This window comes from Bubalus kerabau, chromosome 10 (assembly GCF_029407905.1).
Source record: "Bubalus kerabau isolate K-KA32 ecotype Philippines breed swamp buffalo chromosome 10, PCC_UOA_SB_1v2, whole genome shotgun sequence".
Taxonomy (NCBI): Eukaryota; Metazoa; Chordata; class Mammalia; order Artiodactyla; family Bovidae; genus Bubalus; species Bubalus kerabau.
In genome coordinates, this window is record NC_073633.1 from 10,099,136 (window position 1) to 10,116,302 (window position 17,167).

The 17,167-nt window shown below is 44.6% G+C and overlaps 1 protein-coding gene across 2 annotated transcripts; it reads left to right on the forward strand.

Moving 5' to 3' along the window:
* Positions 1-10,743: 10,743 nt before the first annotated feature.
* Positions 10,744-16,951, forward strand: DRD1 (dopamine receptor D1). 2 transcript variants are annotated; one of them, XM_055536572.1, is made up of 2 exons: positions 10,744-12,348; positions 13,396-16,951. In XM_055536572.1, the coding sequence occupies exon 2, from the start codon at positions 13,900-13,902 to the stop codon at positions 15,238-15,240; it is 1,341 nt and encodes a 446-aa protein (XP_055392547.1). In that variant the 5' UTR covers positions 10,744-12,348; positions 13,396-13,899; the 3' UTR covers positions 15,241-16,951. The 2 variants fall into 2 exon arrangements, with proteins under 2 accessions (XP_055392547.1, XP_055392548.1); XM_055536573.1 differs by lacking the exon at positions 10,744-12,348 and adding an exon at positions 12,864-12,990.
* Positions 16,952-17,167: the final 216 nt, after the last annotated feature.

The window sequence follows — 17,167 nt, forward strand, 5'->3', positions numbered from 1 at the left end:
CTATACCCAGAGACAGAGTCCTAATGATGAGAATTCATTGTTCAAAGGAAAGGAATCCATCAGATTTGTCCAATCATTTACCTTCGTAACAAAGAGACAGGGAGAAGAGATAGGTTTGAGTCGAGTCTTCTCTTTCTGCTAAAGAAAAATGGCAGTTTATGAACCTTCCAAGAATAACAGATACCAATTTGAATAAGGTGTCTGATGATGCCCAATCACTATGAAAATCCTTGACAGATTAAAAGAACATTCAACAGGAAAGACTCTGAGTCCAGGTATCTCCAGAGAGATCTTTATGGACAACTGAGGCCCCTTGCCGTTTTCTTTTTTTTTTTTTTCCCTTGCCGTTTTCTAAACAGAGAACTGAGCTTTATTCTTTTTAAGTATTTTCTGCCTTCAACTCTATCTAAAACTTCCACTCACCCTCAAAAGGCTGTACTGTTTAAGATTTAATCTCCCAGTGAAACCGTACCAGCTTTTTTGTTTGTTTGTTGTTGCTGTTCCTTTGCTTGTAATTAGGAGGGTTTCCTTTGCAAAGCTGAAAATGACAGTGCTTTCGCTAGAATCGAATTGAATGAGGTGATGCCTACAGAAATCTAAGAGCCAATATAACATATAAGGACGTATTACATTTTAAAGAAAGGGACAAGTAACATATAATACTTGCTACCATATCCAGTAGCAAGTTGGAGAAGGAAATGGCAATCCACTCCAGGACTATTGCCTGGAAAATGCCATGGACAGAGAAGCCTGGTAGGCTATAGCCCATGGGGTTGCAAAGAGTTGGACATGACTGAGCGACTTCACTTTCACTTTGACCATATCCAGCAATGTCAGGTGGGAACATGGGAAGAGCAATGAAAGGTTCTGCTCATCCCATTTCACAAGGTGTCTGTGAAGACTAGAGACATATAACCTATGACTTAACAACTCAGGAAGGCATATGCTGGGACGATGATTGGGAAGCTGGTTGCACTAACCAAATGAGAGATATTGAGACCTGGAATAGAATAGTAGTTTTGGAAAGAAAGAAAAGGGAGTCTCCATGAATCTCAGAAAAATAAAAAGGGGGGGGGGGTAGGATTTTAAAGGTAGGAAGAAGCGAGTAAAGACCTCAGGTAATGTGTCGAGTCCCATTGTTGTATGTACCTGGGGGAGTCAAGATGTCTTTCACCAAGAGAAGAATCACAAGAGGAACAGCACAGAGGAAGACGGGGACACAGTTATGATGGCCTGGTGGGGATTCTGAGTAAGCAGTTGGTGACGCAGTAGTTCCAGAGAAGTAGGGGCTAGAACCTGAAGCCACACAGCTCATGGGTGGTGTGGAGAGGAAACCTTTTCACAAGGATCCCAGGATTCTGTCTGCAAGGGTGTTGACCATGCTCCTCCATGTTCCCTATCTCTTCCAAATTGGAGCCACTGAGATATGTGGGGGCTTCTGCCTCTAGTTTCTCTATTCCATGAACACAAGTCCTGCTAGTTATTCTTGAGATCCACGCCCAAGCCTCTAAATCAAAGCATATTGACCTTAAAATTGCTTGGGTTTCCAAAGCAGGGGTGGGTCCTCTTCTTTATATTTCTTCCAGTCTTCCAACTTCCTCTTTCATCATTCCCCACCCCCTCTCCCATCACATCACATATACTGTGTTCTCTTTCTCAAACATACCTTTCCCTCACTTCATCTGGATTTTTTCCTTTCTTTCTTTTAAGAGCAGATCAAGTGTTGCCTCCTCTGGGGAGTCTCCCCTGGTCCCTCTATGTACCTTCCTGAAGCTGGAAAAGTTGCTTTGACTCTTTGGTTTGTGTGTGCTTGCTCAGTTGTGTCCAACTCTTTGTAATTCCATGAACTGTAGCCTGCCAGGCTCTTTTGTCCATGGAATTTTCCAGACAAGAATACTGGAGTGGGTTGCCATTTCATACTCGTGAATTCTTTTGTGAATTGAGGGATGCTCTCTGGGGTCCTCTAATCATGCATTGTCCCATAGGCCCAACAGACAAATTAACTTCTTTTGAGTCTTCACAGAGCATTGATTTACAAAAGCCTGCTTCGGCATTTTCTCTGCAAAGCCTCTCCCTTGGGCCTTGTATTTTCTGTAAATGGCCTAAAGAAGACTCTTTAAGGTGACTTAAATAGATTCTGTATTTACATAGTATAAACAACTTTTCTGAATGAGCCCATCTTTTATCTTAGCTTAGATTATGATTTGTCAGTAAGAGCATTCTTTCTTTCAACAAAGTTGAAACTCAGGGCAATTTGTTATAAAAAGCTGGGCATGATTTAGTGCAGGAATATTAATGCTACGAGGACAGGGGTGTTTTCTTTGTATGGTGCTGTGGCCTCAGCATCTAGAAAGGCACCTGGCCAATAACAGGTACTCAATAAATATTTACAGAATGCATGATGCCATTTGTTACCATTCCATTTCTTCTCAGAGAATTGACTCTGTCCACAACCCCAGAAGGCCAGACTGGGCCAAACTGACTCCAGGTATCTCTCAAAACTGAGGGATTTAGATGGGGGAAGAGGGAAAACACTGGAGTCATAACACGGGTGGGCCAGGGCTAGATCTGGTGCTTGTGGCAGCCCAGAGCCATGGGCCAGGAGCAGTTTGGAGGTGCAAAGAAAACCAGAAGAAAATCAGTATTGTTGTACTAATCTTTGTTTCCAATCCCAATTTCCTTTGTTGGCTTAGATTCCTTTGCCTTTTTTAGACTTAAAATTTTAAAAGCTGAGATTTCTATTTCCAGACAGGAATGATAGAGACTGGATAGATCCTCCTATCTGAAACAAGCAATAAAATGGGCAGAAAGTATGAAACGATGGTTTTCAAGATATGGGATACCATACAAAAAAGGATGGTGATCCTTCAGATATGGGAACCAAATGAAGTGAGACTTATAGCTGTCCCAGCAAACTGACTCAAGAGAATTTCCAGGTCATGGTGAAGGGAAGGGTAGCACAGGTGGAGTCTGGTGGACTCCTAGAATTGAAGAGACACCATTGAGAGTCCAGGGACATCAAGGCAGCTGGAGATCACAGAATAAAGTACTGCAAAGAGAGACCTGGAGAGACAGACAGACAGACAGACAGATAGGGAACTCCAGAGACCTTTAGCATCCCTTAGAGTATTTGTAGAAGGCAGTGGCAACCCACTCCAGTACTCTTGCCTGGAAAATCCCATGGACAGAGGAGCCTGGTGGGCTGCAGTCCATGGGGTCGCTAACAGTTGGACACGACTGAGCGACTTCACTTTACTTTTCACTTTCATGCCTAGGAGAAGGAAATGGCAACCCACTCCAGTATTCTTGCCTGGAGAATCCCAGGGACGGGGGAGCCTGGTGAGCTGCCGTCTATGAGGTCGCACAGAGTTGGACACGACTGAAGTGACTTAGCAGCAGCAGAGTATTCACAGGAAACTCATCAGTTCAGTAAGTCCCCTACATATGAACCATTAAGTAGCAAACTTTCAAAAATGTAAATGTGTATTTGCATGTCCAGTCATGTAAGGCGTGAATGAAAGTGCAGCTTGCCCTCCATCTCCTACTGCTGACAATCCTTCAGTCTTGCCATCTCCCACCACCCCTCCCTCCTCCAGTCAGTAATTCTGGCCTGCTCACTTGATGCCAGCCCTTGTATGCCAGCTGTTTTACCACGTTGTTGTTGCTCAGTCATGTCTGACTCTTTGCAGCCTCAGGGACTGCAGCACGGGGGGCCTCCCTGTCCCTCACCATCTCCCAAAGTTTGCCCAAGATAATGTCCATTGAATTGGTGATGCCATCTAGCCATCTCATCCTCTAACACCCTTTTTTCCTTCTGCCCTCAATCTTTCCCAGCATCAGGGACTTTTCCAATGAGCCCTCTGTTCACATCAGATGACCAAAATACTGAAGCTTCAGCATCAGCATTAATTCTTCCAATGAGTATTCGGGGTTGATTTCCCTGAAGATTGACTGGTTTGATCTTGCTGTCCAAGGGACTCTCAGGAGTCTTCTCCAGCACTACAGTTTGAAGGCATCAATTCTTTGGTGCTCTGCTTTCTTTACAGTCCAGCTCTCACAACTGTACCTGACCACTGGGAAGGCCATAGCCTTGACGATACAGACCTTTGTCGGCAGAGTAATGTCCCTGCTTTCAACACACTTTCTAGGTTTGCCATCGCTTTCCTGCCAAGAAGCGTCTTCTGATTTCATGTCTGCAGCCACCATCCACAGTGATTTTAGAGCTCAAGAAGAGGAAATCTGCCACTACTTCCACCTTTTCCCCTTCTATTTGCCATGAAGTAATGGGGCTGGATGCCATGATCTTTGTTTGTTTGTTTTTTTTTTTTTAGTTTTAAGTTGGCTCTTTCACTCTCCTCTTTCTCACCCTCATGAAGAGGCTCTTTAGTTCCTCTTCACTTTCTGCCATCAGAGTGGTATCATCCACATATCTAAGGTTATTGATGTTTCTCCTGCCTATCTTGATTTAAGCTTGTAACTCATCCAGCCCAGCATTTCTCATGATGTGCTCAGCCTATAGGTTAAACAGGGCTGCAGCAGACTGCTCAATTCTTTCTCAATTTTGAACCAATCAGCTGTTCCATGAGGGTTCTAATTGTTGCTTCTTGACCCGCATACAGGTTAGATGGAAAACAGGAAACAGGTTAGATGGTCTGATATTCCCATCTCTTTAAGAGCTTTCTATAGTTTGTTATGATCCACACAGTCAAAGGCTTTAGCACAGTCAATGAAAGAGAGGTAGATGTTTTTCTGGAATTCCCTTGCTTTCTTTATGATCCAGTGAATGTTGGCAACTTGATCTCTGGTTCCTCTTCTTTTCCTAAACCCAGCTTGGACATACTTTTCAAGAGTCTGTACTATAAGATTAAAAATGTTTTCTTGTGTATTATTTTTGTGGAAAGTATTACAAACCTATTCCAGTATGGTACTATATAGCCAATAGTGTTAGTTGGGTGCCTAGGCTAACTTTGTTGGACTTATGAGCAAATTGGACTTACCAACAAGCTCTCAAAATGGAACTTGTTTGTATGTACAGAATTTACTGTATATGATGTGAGGATATGGGATTGTGGAGATTATATTATAGGGAACTCACACAAGACCAGGAACAAGGCTTGTTGCCACCAGCCAGACTGGAAAACTTCATAACTCACATGGCACTGGAGAGAGCACACAGGAGAATCTTGCCCCAGTCAAGGAAGACAATTAGTCCCAGACTAAACACTGCTCTTGTTCAACCTAAACAGACCATCACAAAAGCCATACCTGAAAAGATCACACTGTTTTTAAGAAATTTAAATGTGTTCTAAAAATGAAGTTCAAGAATATTTGTAGGAATATAGAAAGATCCAGTACCCCAAAGATAAAATTCACAGTGTATGGAACCCAGTCAAAAGTTGCTAGGCATGAAAAGAACTGGAAAAGTGAAACTCATAATAAGAAGTAAAAGCAATCAGTTGAACTGATGCAGAGACTGGAATTAGTGAAGAGGAACAGTAAAACAGTTATTATAAATATATGTCATACATTCAGAATGTTAAGTACAGACACAGGAGATGTAAAAAAGACACAAAAAAAACCAAGAGAAGAAAGCTACAAATGATGAGACAGAAAATTCATAATATGGGATTAAGAATAGATAGTGAAAAGAGTCAGACACGACTGAGCAACTGAACTGAACTGAACTGAGACAGTGAAAAAAAAATATATTATTGAACTCAAGAATATAGCAACAGAAAATGTTCAAAATGAAAATGCAGAGAAAAGAGAGTAAATAAAATAGAATAAGCCTCAGTGAGTCGTAGGCCAATCTCAAGCAGTCTAACACACATATAATTGGAGAACCTGAAACAAAGGGGAGACAGATACAAATTTGAAAAATTAATGGCCAAAATTTTCCAAATTTGACAAAAACTATAAACCCACACATGTTTAAATTGATCAAAATCAATAATAAAGAAAAAAATAATCTTAAAAGTAGGCAGGGGAAAAAAGACGTGTTCCATACGGAAGGACAAAGGTGAAGCTGACATCAGATTTCTCACTGAAAACAATGTAAGTAAAGCAACAGTGGACCAACCTTTTAAAGCACAAGAAGGGAAAACCTGTCAATCCAGAATCCTCTCCCTAGCAGGCCATCTTTCAGAAGTGAAGGCAAAAGAAAGACTTTTCAGGGATATAGAAGTTGAAAGAATCAATCCCAGAAGATCTGTGTAGCAAGAAAAGTTAAAGTTCATCCTTCAATCAGAAAGATGACACCAGATCAAACTATGGATCTAGTTTCAGAAGAATGAAGAGCATCAGAAGAGGCACATACGTTCAGTTCAGTTCAGTTCAGTTGCTCAGTCGTGTCCGACTCTTTGCGACCCCATGAATTGCAGCACGCCAGGCCTCCCTGTCCATCACCAACTCCCAGAGTTCACCCAAACTCATGTCCATTGAGTCAGTGATGACATCCAGCCATCTCATCCTCTGTCGTCCCCTTCTCCTCCTGCCCCCAATCCCTCCCAGCATCAGTCTTTTCCAATGAGTCAACTCTTTGCATGAGGTGGCCAAAGTACTGGAGTTTCAACTTTAGCATCATTCCTTCCAAAGAAATCCCAGGGCTGATCTCCTTCAGAATGGACTGGTTGGATCTCCTTGCAGTCCAAGGGACTCTCAAGAGTCTTCTCCAACACCACAGTTCAAAAGCATCAATTCTTCGGCACTCAGCCTTCTTCGTAGTCCAACTCTCACATCCATACATGACCACAGGAGAAACCATAGCCTTGACTAGACGAACCTTTGTTGGCAAAGTAATGTCTCTGCTTTTGAATATGCTATCTAGGTTGGTCATAACTTTCCTTCCAAGGAGTAAGCGTCTTTTAATTTCATGGCTGTGTTACTATATAGTAAATATATAATAGTTCTTTCCTATTTAAATATCTTTATGACTGACTATTTAAAATTTATTTTATTGAAGTATAGTTGACTTACAATATTGTGTTAATTTCTGCTGTACAGCAAAGGGATTCAGTTATATGTGTGGATGTACATTCTTTTCCACTATAGTTTATCACTGCTGCTGCTGCTAAGTCACTTCAATGGTGTCCGAATCTGTGCGACCCCATAGACGGCAGCCCACCAGGCTCCCCCATCCCTGGGATTCTCCAGGCAAGAACACTGGAGTGGGTTGCCATTTCCTTCTCCAATGCATGAAAGTGAAAAGTGAAAGTGAAGTCGTTCAGTCGTGTCCGACTCCCAGTGACCCCATGGACTGCAGCCCACCAGGCTCCTCTGTCCATGGGATTTTCCAGGCAAGAGTACTGGAGTGGCAGTTTATCCCAGGATACTAATATAGTTCCCAGTGCTATACAGTGAAATGTTGCTGTTTATCCATTCTATATAGAAAAGTTTGTTTTTGCTAACCCTGAACTTCCAATCCCCACCTCCTAACCCTCCTGGCAACCACAAGTCTTTTCTCTTATCTGTGAGTCTGTTTCTGTTGCATAGATAAGGTCATTTGTGTCATACTTTACATTATGTTAAAATGATACCATATGATATTTGTCTTTCTCTATCTGACTTACTTAAATTAGTATGATAATCTCTAGGTCCATCCATGTTGCTGTAAATGGTATTATTTTACTCTTTTTCATGACTAAGTAGTGTCCTTTGGGTATTTATATATCACATCTTCTTTGTCCGTTCATCTGTCAATGAACATTTAGGTTGGTTCCATGTCTTGGATATTGTAAACAGTGCTGCCGATAATTGACTATTTAAAGAAAAATTATAATGATGTATTCTGGGATTTATATCATTATAGAAGTAAAATATATGACAAAACAACACAAAGATTGAAAGGAAAGACATGGAAAAATACTATTGTAAATTTCTTAACTATACAAACAATGGTGCATTTCACTTGAAGACAGTCTATGAAGAAGATATATAAGACATAGCATGTCTTACATAGATCTATAAAATATCGTACAGATGTCGGATAGAAGATATATATAGGCGATTGAACCTGGGTCTTACGCTTTATAGGCAGATGCTTTTACTGTCTGAGCCACCAGGGAAGTGGCACTGTGGTGCTACCGTGGCTCTATTTCTAGACCCCCACAGTTAAGTGAATATCACAAATAAAATGTGTCACACAAATTTTTTGATTTCCCAGTACATACACAGTTGTGTTTTACACTATACTGTAGTCTACCAAGTGTGCAGTAGCATTATATATTAAAAAGCACTGTACATATCTTAAGAAAATACTTGATTGCTAAAAAATGGTAACCATCACCTGAGCTTTCAGCAAGTTGTAGTAGTAACACCAGAGCTCACTGATCACCATGACAAATATAAATTAATGAAAAACTTTGAAATGTTATAAGAATTGCCAAAATGTGACAGAAACACACAAAGCGATCAAGCACTGTTGGAAAAAGGGCACTGGCAGATTAGCTCAGAGTTGCCACAGACCCTCAATTTGTAAAACACACAATATCTGTGAAATGCAGTAAAACCGGGTATGTCTGTATCTATATCTTATACATCGTCTCATGTATATGATGTGAACCCTAAAGCATGAAAATAGCACGAAAATAGCAAAACAAAGGATTATAGACAATAAGGCAATGAAGGAGATCAAAAGAAATCATAAAAACGACTCAGGGAAACCTACAGAAGTCAGACAGCAAAGAGCAAAGGCAACCAAGATCAGACGCAACAGTAACACACACACATTATGTGTGATGGACTACCTCGCAACCTCCACCCAACGTGGTACTTGTGGATTTAAAATTTTTAATAGTGTTGATTTTTGAATCATATAATAAGCTATAGGAGAAGAAATTTTAACATGGGATCAGGAATTTTCAGAGAAGTTATATTTATGATCTAAAACAAGCATTCTAGCTATTTAGTCAAAGTCAGCCAACCTTTATCTCTTCTCACTAACATTATAAGCAATCACTTTGTGGTATTAAATTAGTAATATCCTATTAGCTAATTTAGCTTAAATTAAATATAAATTAAATATTAAATTTAAATTAAATTAAATATAATTTAAATTAAATATCCTATTAGCTAATTTAAATTAATTAAATTAGCTAATATCCTATTAGCTAATATCCTAAAGCCTCCCAAATATTTCATTTGTTATACTAGACAGATCAGTTGTTTTATTTAGTCTTTTACGAGCTTAAGCTCCCCTGTGATAGCGTGCCTTCTGCATTCATTTACTTTCACAAATGCCAAATAAAAATTTATTGAAAAGCAACATTTTAACTTCCCCCTCCCTGCAGTGCATAAATCATGGTAGTGCTTAAAAGACATGCCAATTTGGGAAACAAAGGTGCTTTTGTGCTGGGGTTTACATTCCCGGCACGATCTAATGCTAATACCTGCTTGCATTTATATTCGGTTTCTGATGTTTGTGGGGGAGATTTTTATAGAACAAAACGGAAGGTTTTGTTTCACCTTGGCTTCGGGAGAGAAAACATGGGGAAAAAAACCCAAATCTGATCCCTGTGTTGGAAGATCCTCTCAAGAGAAGGGAATGGCTACCCACTCCAATATGCTTGCCTGGAGAATTCCGCGGACAGAGGAGACGGGCGGGCTACAGTCCATGGGGTCACAAAGAGTCAGACACGACTGAGCAACTAACACACTCACTTTCTAGCCAAACTGTAAGTTCCTCTGAAATTCACACTCTCTGCAAAGTGGAAAAAACCCTGAGATTTAAGTTACACTTTCCTTTCCTGCACCATTAGCAATGACGTTCAAAAATCAATAACCTACCTTTGCCAGAAAGAGACCTCAGGAGTCTGTCTTGGAATCGTAAGAAATTGTCCAACTCTGTTGTTTTTTGGGTGACAGGAAACAAAATTATCCTGTTAGGTATTCACAGAGTCTTCCTTCCTCTAGCTGCATTCCTGAGCCTTTTCGGGGCGGGGGGTGTATGTTATGGGTAAGGAGAAAATTGGAGGTTCAGACAGTAAAAATGGCAGAAGTTTTCTCTTAGAAGATATACTTCTCAAGCTGTACAATACGTTGATTTGATAACGTAGACTTTTCAGGTGAATGTGTTGAGAGAAAAAGACACAGGTCAGTGTGGGATAGCTTGGAAAGAATTTAGGGAATTTTTCAAGCAAAGAAAAGAGAGCTTTGTGTGTGTGTGTGTGTGTGTGTGTGTGGTTGTTGTTGAGCAGCTGCTGAGCTTGAGAGAAAGAGGATATGAAGTGTGATGTGAAAGTCATTTCCCTCCAACGGAGGTTTTGGTTCATATTTAAATTTCAGTTCAAATACTTTTCAGCTGTTGAACTGTTATTTCATTGAATGTGATGCCACTGGAGATCAGACTGGTTGCCACTGGGCTCTGATCTAAACAGCAGTGGGAAGTGCCAGGGTTATTGACTCTGGGAGGCTTGGACGCTGGGTGTATTTCTCAGGGGAATCACTAGAAATTTACACCTCACACTGGCCTTGTCCTGACCTCCAGGCCTTGTTTCTTTTATCTTGTAGTGTGTTCTCGTGGAGTTTCTTCCCAGAAGAAAAATCCCGGGTCAACTCCTTCCTCCAGTTCAGTCCTGTTCGTGTGTGCTCAGTCACTACAATCTGCCTTTTATTCTCCAGAAAAGGATTCCCCGCTTCCTGCCTTTAAGGTTATTGCTGAATTTTCCCTACCTGTGTGTTTCTGGGTAATTGCAGTGGAAACACTCCAGGGTGGGTGGGCAGAATGTGGGGAGTTCATGGGTAGAATGTTCAGGCTGACATGGCTATCTTCAACCAGAAGCATATCCTTTCACTTGTTAGGGAAAGGGAGAGAAAGATGCAATACAGCCAGGAGTTTGGGGAATGACTACTTTAAGGAAAATGGTCTGGAAGTATTATGCTAAGCATGGCTTTAAGACTCTGCAAGCATGTGGTTCTTTGGGCAGGTTTGTGGCAAAGTTTGCATCTGTGACCGTGACTCATGCCCCATGTCCCACTGTGTGGGACAGTAAGGGTGAGGATGGGAGAACAGCTGGGTATGGGAGCGAAGGAGGGTCTGCCGTCTGTAACGCGGTTCTTTCATTGAAAACCAAGGTGCAGCTTGTACTGGCTAATTGAATGGAATTATTATTTAGAGTCAGGGTTTTTACCAAGAAAATTGTGGCTTTCAATGTGGTGCGAGGTTCTCAGCGAAATAAGACTATAGATTTTCTAATGAGCCCCCAGGGGTTCCTACCAGGAAAGGGAACTGACTGGGTCCTAGGTTCCGTGCCAAGCGCTCAACAAATATCATCTCCTTGAATACTTAGAACAAACCTGTTATGCCATCCCTGTTTTATAGAGGAAGAAAGCAAGCTTGGAGAGGGGAGAGGGCACATGTGGCCAGCGGTGGCAAGGTAGGGACAGGGAAGCCAGGCAGTCTGACATGGAAACTACTCCTTATCTTCCCTACTCTTAGGAAGGCACAGCAAGGCACTGCGATGTCACCATTTACATAAAGGTAATTTCTGCCTTTTAGTTGTGAAGTCTGTTCCCTGAGATTTTGCCCAGGACAGCAGGGGAGTGGCTCAGAGGCAGTCATCTCCAGGCTCCCTTGCTTCCATCCTGTCCTTTCCTTAAATAAGCTTTGTGGGTAATTATGTAGTTGGTGGAATCCCAGACTAGACTCAGAGTTCCCAGAAGGCAGTGATGTGTAGGTGAAAATAACATGCAGGTGGGAGTCAGGCAGGTGGCACACCCTCAGCAACCCTGTAAGTTTGGGTACATTTTTGAACCTGATTTTCCACCTGGGCAGAATGGAGATGAGGAAGTTTATGAGGAGGGATTTTTTTTAAGGGGTGGCGACATATGGCGTGTGTCTGGGACCCAGAGTCTGTTCAGTAAATGCCCGATCTCTCTGGTTTACTCTCTGGGAGAAGAGCTTGCATCTTGCTTATCCTGTTGCTCTTGGTACATACAGTAAGCGCTCTGGAAAATATTGTACATTGGCTCAAGGATTGAAGTGCCAGCAAAAGAAAAATTTCACCCTTGTCAGTTTTTAGGGATTTAAAGCAGAGAACTCCACCCCCTTTCCCAGGTTCTGGCAGTCACGGTCGAGGAAGAGTGGGTCCAGGTGCGGCGAGGTTGGGGTCTGAGAGGGCGCAGTCGGGGCGCTGGAAGCCAAAACGGCCGGCAGAGGGCGCCCCGGGCCCGCTGAAAGCGTGGCGCTGGGCTTGCACCGCTCGCCGAGCGCCGGGCAAAAGCTGCAGTCCGGCGTTGACCACAGCCGTGGACGCGCGCGCTACCCAAGCTGGGCTCCAGGTGAGCGCCCTCGGGGCGCAGTGGAGCGCACCCGCCCAGGCGCGCTCCTGCGCGGAGCCCTCCCGGCGACCGGTGAGTACAGGCGCTCGCGGGGCACGTTTCATCCCAGTTGAGGGGCCCTTGGAGGCAGCGCCTGTCGGAGCCGGGCTGTTCTGGAGGTTGATGTGCGTGGAAGAGTGAGCCGGCTCCCAGCTTGCGTTTGGTCTTGAGAAGGGCATGGGGTTGACCCCCGCAGGCGCTGGATGGCGCGCGGAGCTTTGCTTCCTGGAGACTCGGGCTTGCTTGAGGCTTTCACCTAGGGGTCTTTTCTCGCGGGCCCCTGTCCCGGTGCCGTCCGGGGTTCCGGGGGCCCGGGGTTTGGCGGGGTAACCCGGGACGGGCAAGCACTCAGCTGGGCTCCCTCCACCCCTTTCGCCCGCGGCACCAGCCGAGCGAACCACGTGCGGCTGTCGCCCGCAACTCTTGCCTGTCAAGCGAGGCCCGCCTCCGGGGCAGGGGAGGGGACGCGGGGGCGGGGTGGGCTGTGCCCCGAGGGAATCCGGCCGGCCCGGGCGCCCTCCGGTACAAGCTCGGCTCTCTCTGCCTCGTGTGCCCACGGGCTCCCGGGAGGAAGCGGGCAGTTCCGCGGGAAGGCGCAGGGCTCATCCCCGAGGGGCCAGAGGCCGCTCGAGGGGTGCCCGGGCGCTCGGCTCCGGGAGAAAGGTAGCTGCCCAGGTGAGTAGTACTGGGGGTGCCCTCTCTCCGAGAGCCTGGAAGCCCTTTCCCGGGGTCTCGTCCGCTTTGAACCGCCTCCAGCCATTCGAGGCAGTGGGGGGCAACGCCAGCTATCTGTAGACCTGGCCCGGGATCCTTGTCCCAAACCTGCTCCTGCGATTTTTGCGCATCGGTCAAGGAACCCAAGCTGCGCGCGCAGGGCAGGACTCAGGCGCGCCTCCTGGGTGCCCTGGCGCGGCATCGGCTCCGAAGACTGCTCTCCGAGCTCCAGGAGCTCCCGGGGGCTTGGAGAGAGACAACCCCAAGGCAAGGTAGGTGGCTCAGAGGGAGCTGGATTGGGCTTGACAGTGAAGATGCGATCTGCTCCTTTCGGCAAACGACCTTTGCTTTCTCTTTGCTTTCTAGGGCTTTAGGGGAGCTGCTGCAGAGCCCGGGGCTTGGAGGAGCGGGTCATGTATTTTAAGCTGCGCCTCAGAGGGGAGAATTATCTGTCACCACCAGAGAGGCCACAGACCCGGAATGTGACGACAGTTGACTAGCTCGGTAGAGGCCTGAGAGTCTCTGGCTTGACAGTTTAGAATATGCTAAATAACCAGGGCTTTCCAGGAGGCATTGAAGGGTCATCTTGTCCCCGCGACAGTGACCTGGAGCAAGGAAGTCAGAAGACAGTTGTAGAGAGCAAGAGGGACCTTCCAAGGGGCTGACTTGGACTGCCACGGGCAGGCTCCTGCCACTCGGTTGTTGCAGCCGTCTGGTGGAATGCTGGTGAGGTCCTCCACCCAGGAGAGCAAGTGGGGCTGGGCAAGGGACTGTGTGGCCCGTGAGGACTCCTGCAGGCCTGACCGATCCCCAATCCCTGCTTAGGAACTTGGGGGTGTCCGAGCCCCCTCTGTGCTCACCCTCAGGAAGATGAGGACTCTCAACACGTCTACCATGGAAGGCACCGGGCTGGTGGCGGAGAGGGACTTCTCCTTCCGCATTCTCACAGCCTGTTTCCTGTCGCTGCTCATCCTGTCCACCCTCCTGGGGAACACGCTGGTCTGTGCCGCCGTGATCAGGTTCCGCCACCTGCGATCCAAGGTGACCAACTTCTTCGTCATCTCCTTGGCTGTATCGGATCTCTTGGTGGCCGTCTTGGTCATGCCCTGGAAAGCAGTGGCTGAAATCGCTGGCTTCTGGCCCTTTGGGTCCTTCTGTAACATCTGGGTGGCCTTTGACATCATGTGCTCCACCGCATCCATCCTCAATCTCTGTGTGATCAGTGTGGACAGGTATTGGGCCATCTCTAGCCCCTTCCGGTATGAGAGGAAGATGACCCCCAAGGCAGCCTTCATTCTGATCAGTGTGGCATGGACTTTGTCGGTTCTTATCTCCTTCATCCCCGTGCAGCTCAGCTGGCACAAGGCAAAACCCACAGGTCCCTCCGAGGGGAATGCCACTTCCCTGGGCAAGACCATCAACAACTGTGACTCCAGCTTGAGCAGGACATATGCCATTTCATCCTCTCTAATAAGCTTTTACATCCCTGTGGCTATCATGATTGTCACCTACACCAGGATCTACAGGATCGCCCAGAAACAAATACGGCGTATCTCAGCCTTGGAGAGGGCAGCAGTCCATGCCAAGAACTGCCAGACCACTACAGGTAATGGAAACCCCATGGAGTGTTCTCAACCAGAAAGCTCCTTTAAGATGTCCTTCAAAAGAGAGACTAAAGTTCTGAAGACTCTGTCGGTGATCATGGGGGTGTTCGTGTGCTGCTGGCTCCCTTTCTTCATCTTGAACTGCATGGTGCCCTTCTGTGGGTCTGGAGAGACCAAGCCCTTCTGCATCGATTCCATCACCTTTGACGTGTTTGTGTGGTTTGGGTGGGCTAATTCCTCCTTGAACCCCATCATTTATGCCTTTAATGCTGATTTTCGGAAGGCATTTTCCACCCTCTTAGGATGCTACAGGCTTTGCCCGACTACGAATAATGCCATAGAGACGGTTAGCATCAATAACAATGGGGCTGTGGTGTTTTCCAGCCATCACGAGCCTCGGGGTTCCATCTCCAAGGACTGCAATGTGGTGTATCTGATCCCACACGCTGTGGGCTCCTCTGAGGGCCTGAAGAAGGAGGAGGCGGTGGGAATAGCCAAGCCCTTGGAGAAGCTGTCCCCAGCCCTGTCTGTCATTTTGGACTATGACACTGATGTCTCTCTTGAGAAGATCCAGCCCATCACACAAAACGGGCAGCACCCGACCTGAGCTCTGGGGCGAATCCTGCCAGTCACGCTCGTCCCAAAAGCTGCAGGAGCTTTCTCTGAGGCTTGTGGTGAGGAAACGAAGGCGTGCTGAGACTCGAGATGTCGGGCGAGCTCTCCCCTGCTGCTTCCCCTCAACACACAGCTATCTACACTTTAATCTGCGTTCCAGTGTGTTTTCTGTGGTGTTCATAGTGAATCAAGAGGGACACAGGTGAAGCAAATGTTCGCAAGGGACCTGTCTTTGGCTCCAAAGTTATTTTTAGAAACTGATTCTTAGGACTTAAAAATAGGGCAAAGAATCAACAATGAACAGCTTCGCTTTAAAATTAAAGCTTTCCAGGAAGGAAATGAGAAGGGTTGAGTTTGCTGTGTACAAACAGGTGCTAACACTGGTCCAAGCAAAGTTTTCAGATTGTAAAGGTAGGTGCATGCCTTTATAAATTATTCCTAAAAAAAAAAAATTGAGCCTTACAGTAGGAATGGGACTTTTTCCCCCCCAGAATTGATGCTTAGTTGATATTGGTTTTATTTATTTATTGTATTATATGGATATTTTTAATTTATTATATTAAATCTATATTTATCATATTTAATAGAATGAGTTATCTGAGATCTTAAAATAGCATTTTGTTCATTTGACTAGCACTTGATAAGCCAATGAAACAAACACAGGCTCTCTGAGAGCCTAAATGCTCATTTGTAACTTCCAGAAACACAGCAAAGACAAACAGAAAATGAAGCTGTGACTGTTCCTTAACATTTATTGGCACAGCTAAATAGGAGATGAGAATTGACAAATGCTGTGATAGCTTTATTCTCCTAAAAAGATTTTGAAAGATTTAAAAAAGCATAGGCACTCTCGTGTTCAAAATTTTTTATGTGACGAAGACTTTCCCAGCAGAATGATTTGCAGTTCTGTAAATATCTGAAATAAAAGTCAGCTGAAGAAGAATCCAACTCAAAATTTATATTAGGTGGCAATAAAAAGTATATGCCACGTTGTATTTATGTAAAATAATTGGCCCTCTTTGTCTTTGCTCATTTCCTGTGTCAGTTAGCTTTTCTGAACCAGATAAATGACTGTCCTGGTTAGAGATGTGCAGTGAAGACAGTGAGTTTCCTTAACTCGTGTGTCACAAGAGAGTCACCCAGGGGCAAAGGTCAAGTCCTTCATCTCCATCTTACCAGCCAAGCTGCTCAGTGGGGCTATTTTGGTAATGCTTTAATCTGAACTTAGAATTGATTTCTTTTAAAAAGTCTAACTGTTAATGGTATAAAACTAGCAGATAGTGCCTCGTTATCATCCTTGAGTAAGACACCTCTGTTGGCGGAAAAAACAGGAGCCCCTTTCTCCTTTCGTGTTAAGCACCCTAAAGCCATCAGCATCTCTTTTGACAAATGCTAGCCCTTTCTCTGTGATTTGGCATCAAGTTCCTGTGTCATCACCTGGATTGTAAAAAGTATTCTGAGTCTCTGTTGCCAGATACTAATTCATGTGGGGCATTTCAAGAGAATTTTTTGGAAATATTTACAAAGTATTCTTGTGGATAAGTAATTGACTTAACATTCAGATGGAGTGGGTAACAAGAAAGATATCTACTGGAAACTATCTCCTGCATCAGGTCTGCGTTATTTATGAATTGTGAATGTTTTCTTAATTTTACTGCCTGTATGCTTCTTACATATAATAAAATTATTTTGTGAACGCAAAACCACCCTGAATGTTGCATTTGTGCTACAGCAGTTAAGTGAGTTTTAAAAACTAGAATATTTCAGATCTACATGTAAGAAAACTTGGGCATGTTCAAGGATATGTTGCTTTTTTTTTTCTTTTTAGTGGTAGTCTCCTCTTATGTGTAGCACGTGTTGCCTTTGGATACTTAAACAGAAAGTTGCTGTGGGCTATAAACTTTTCCTTCTGTCTCAAA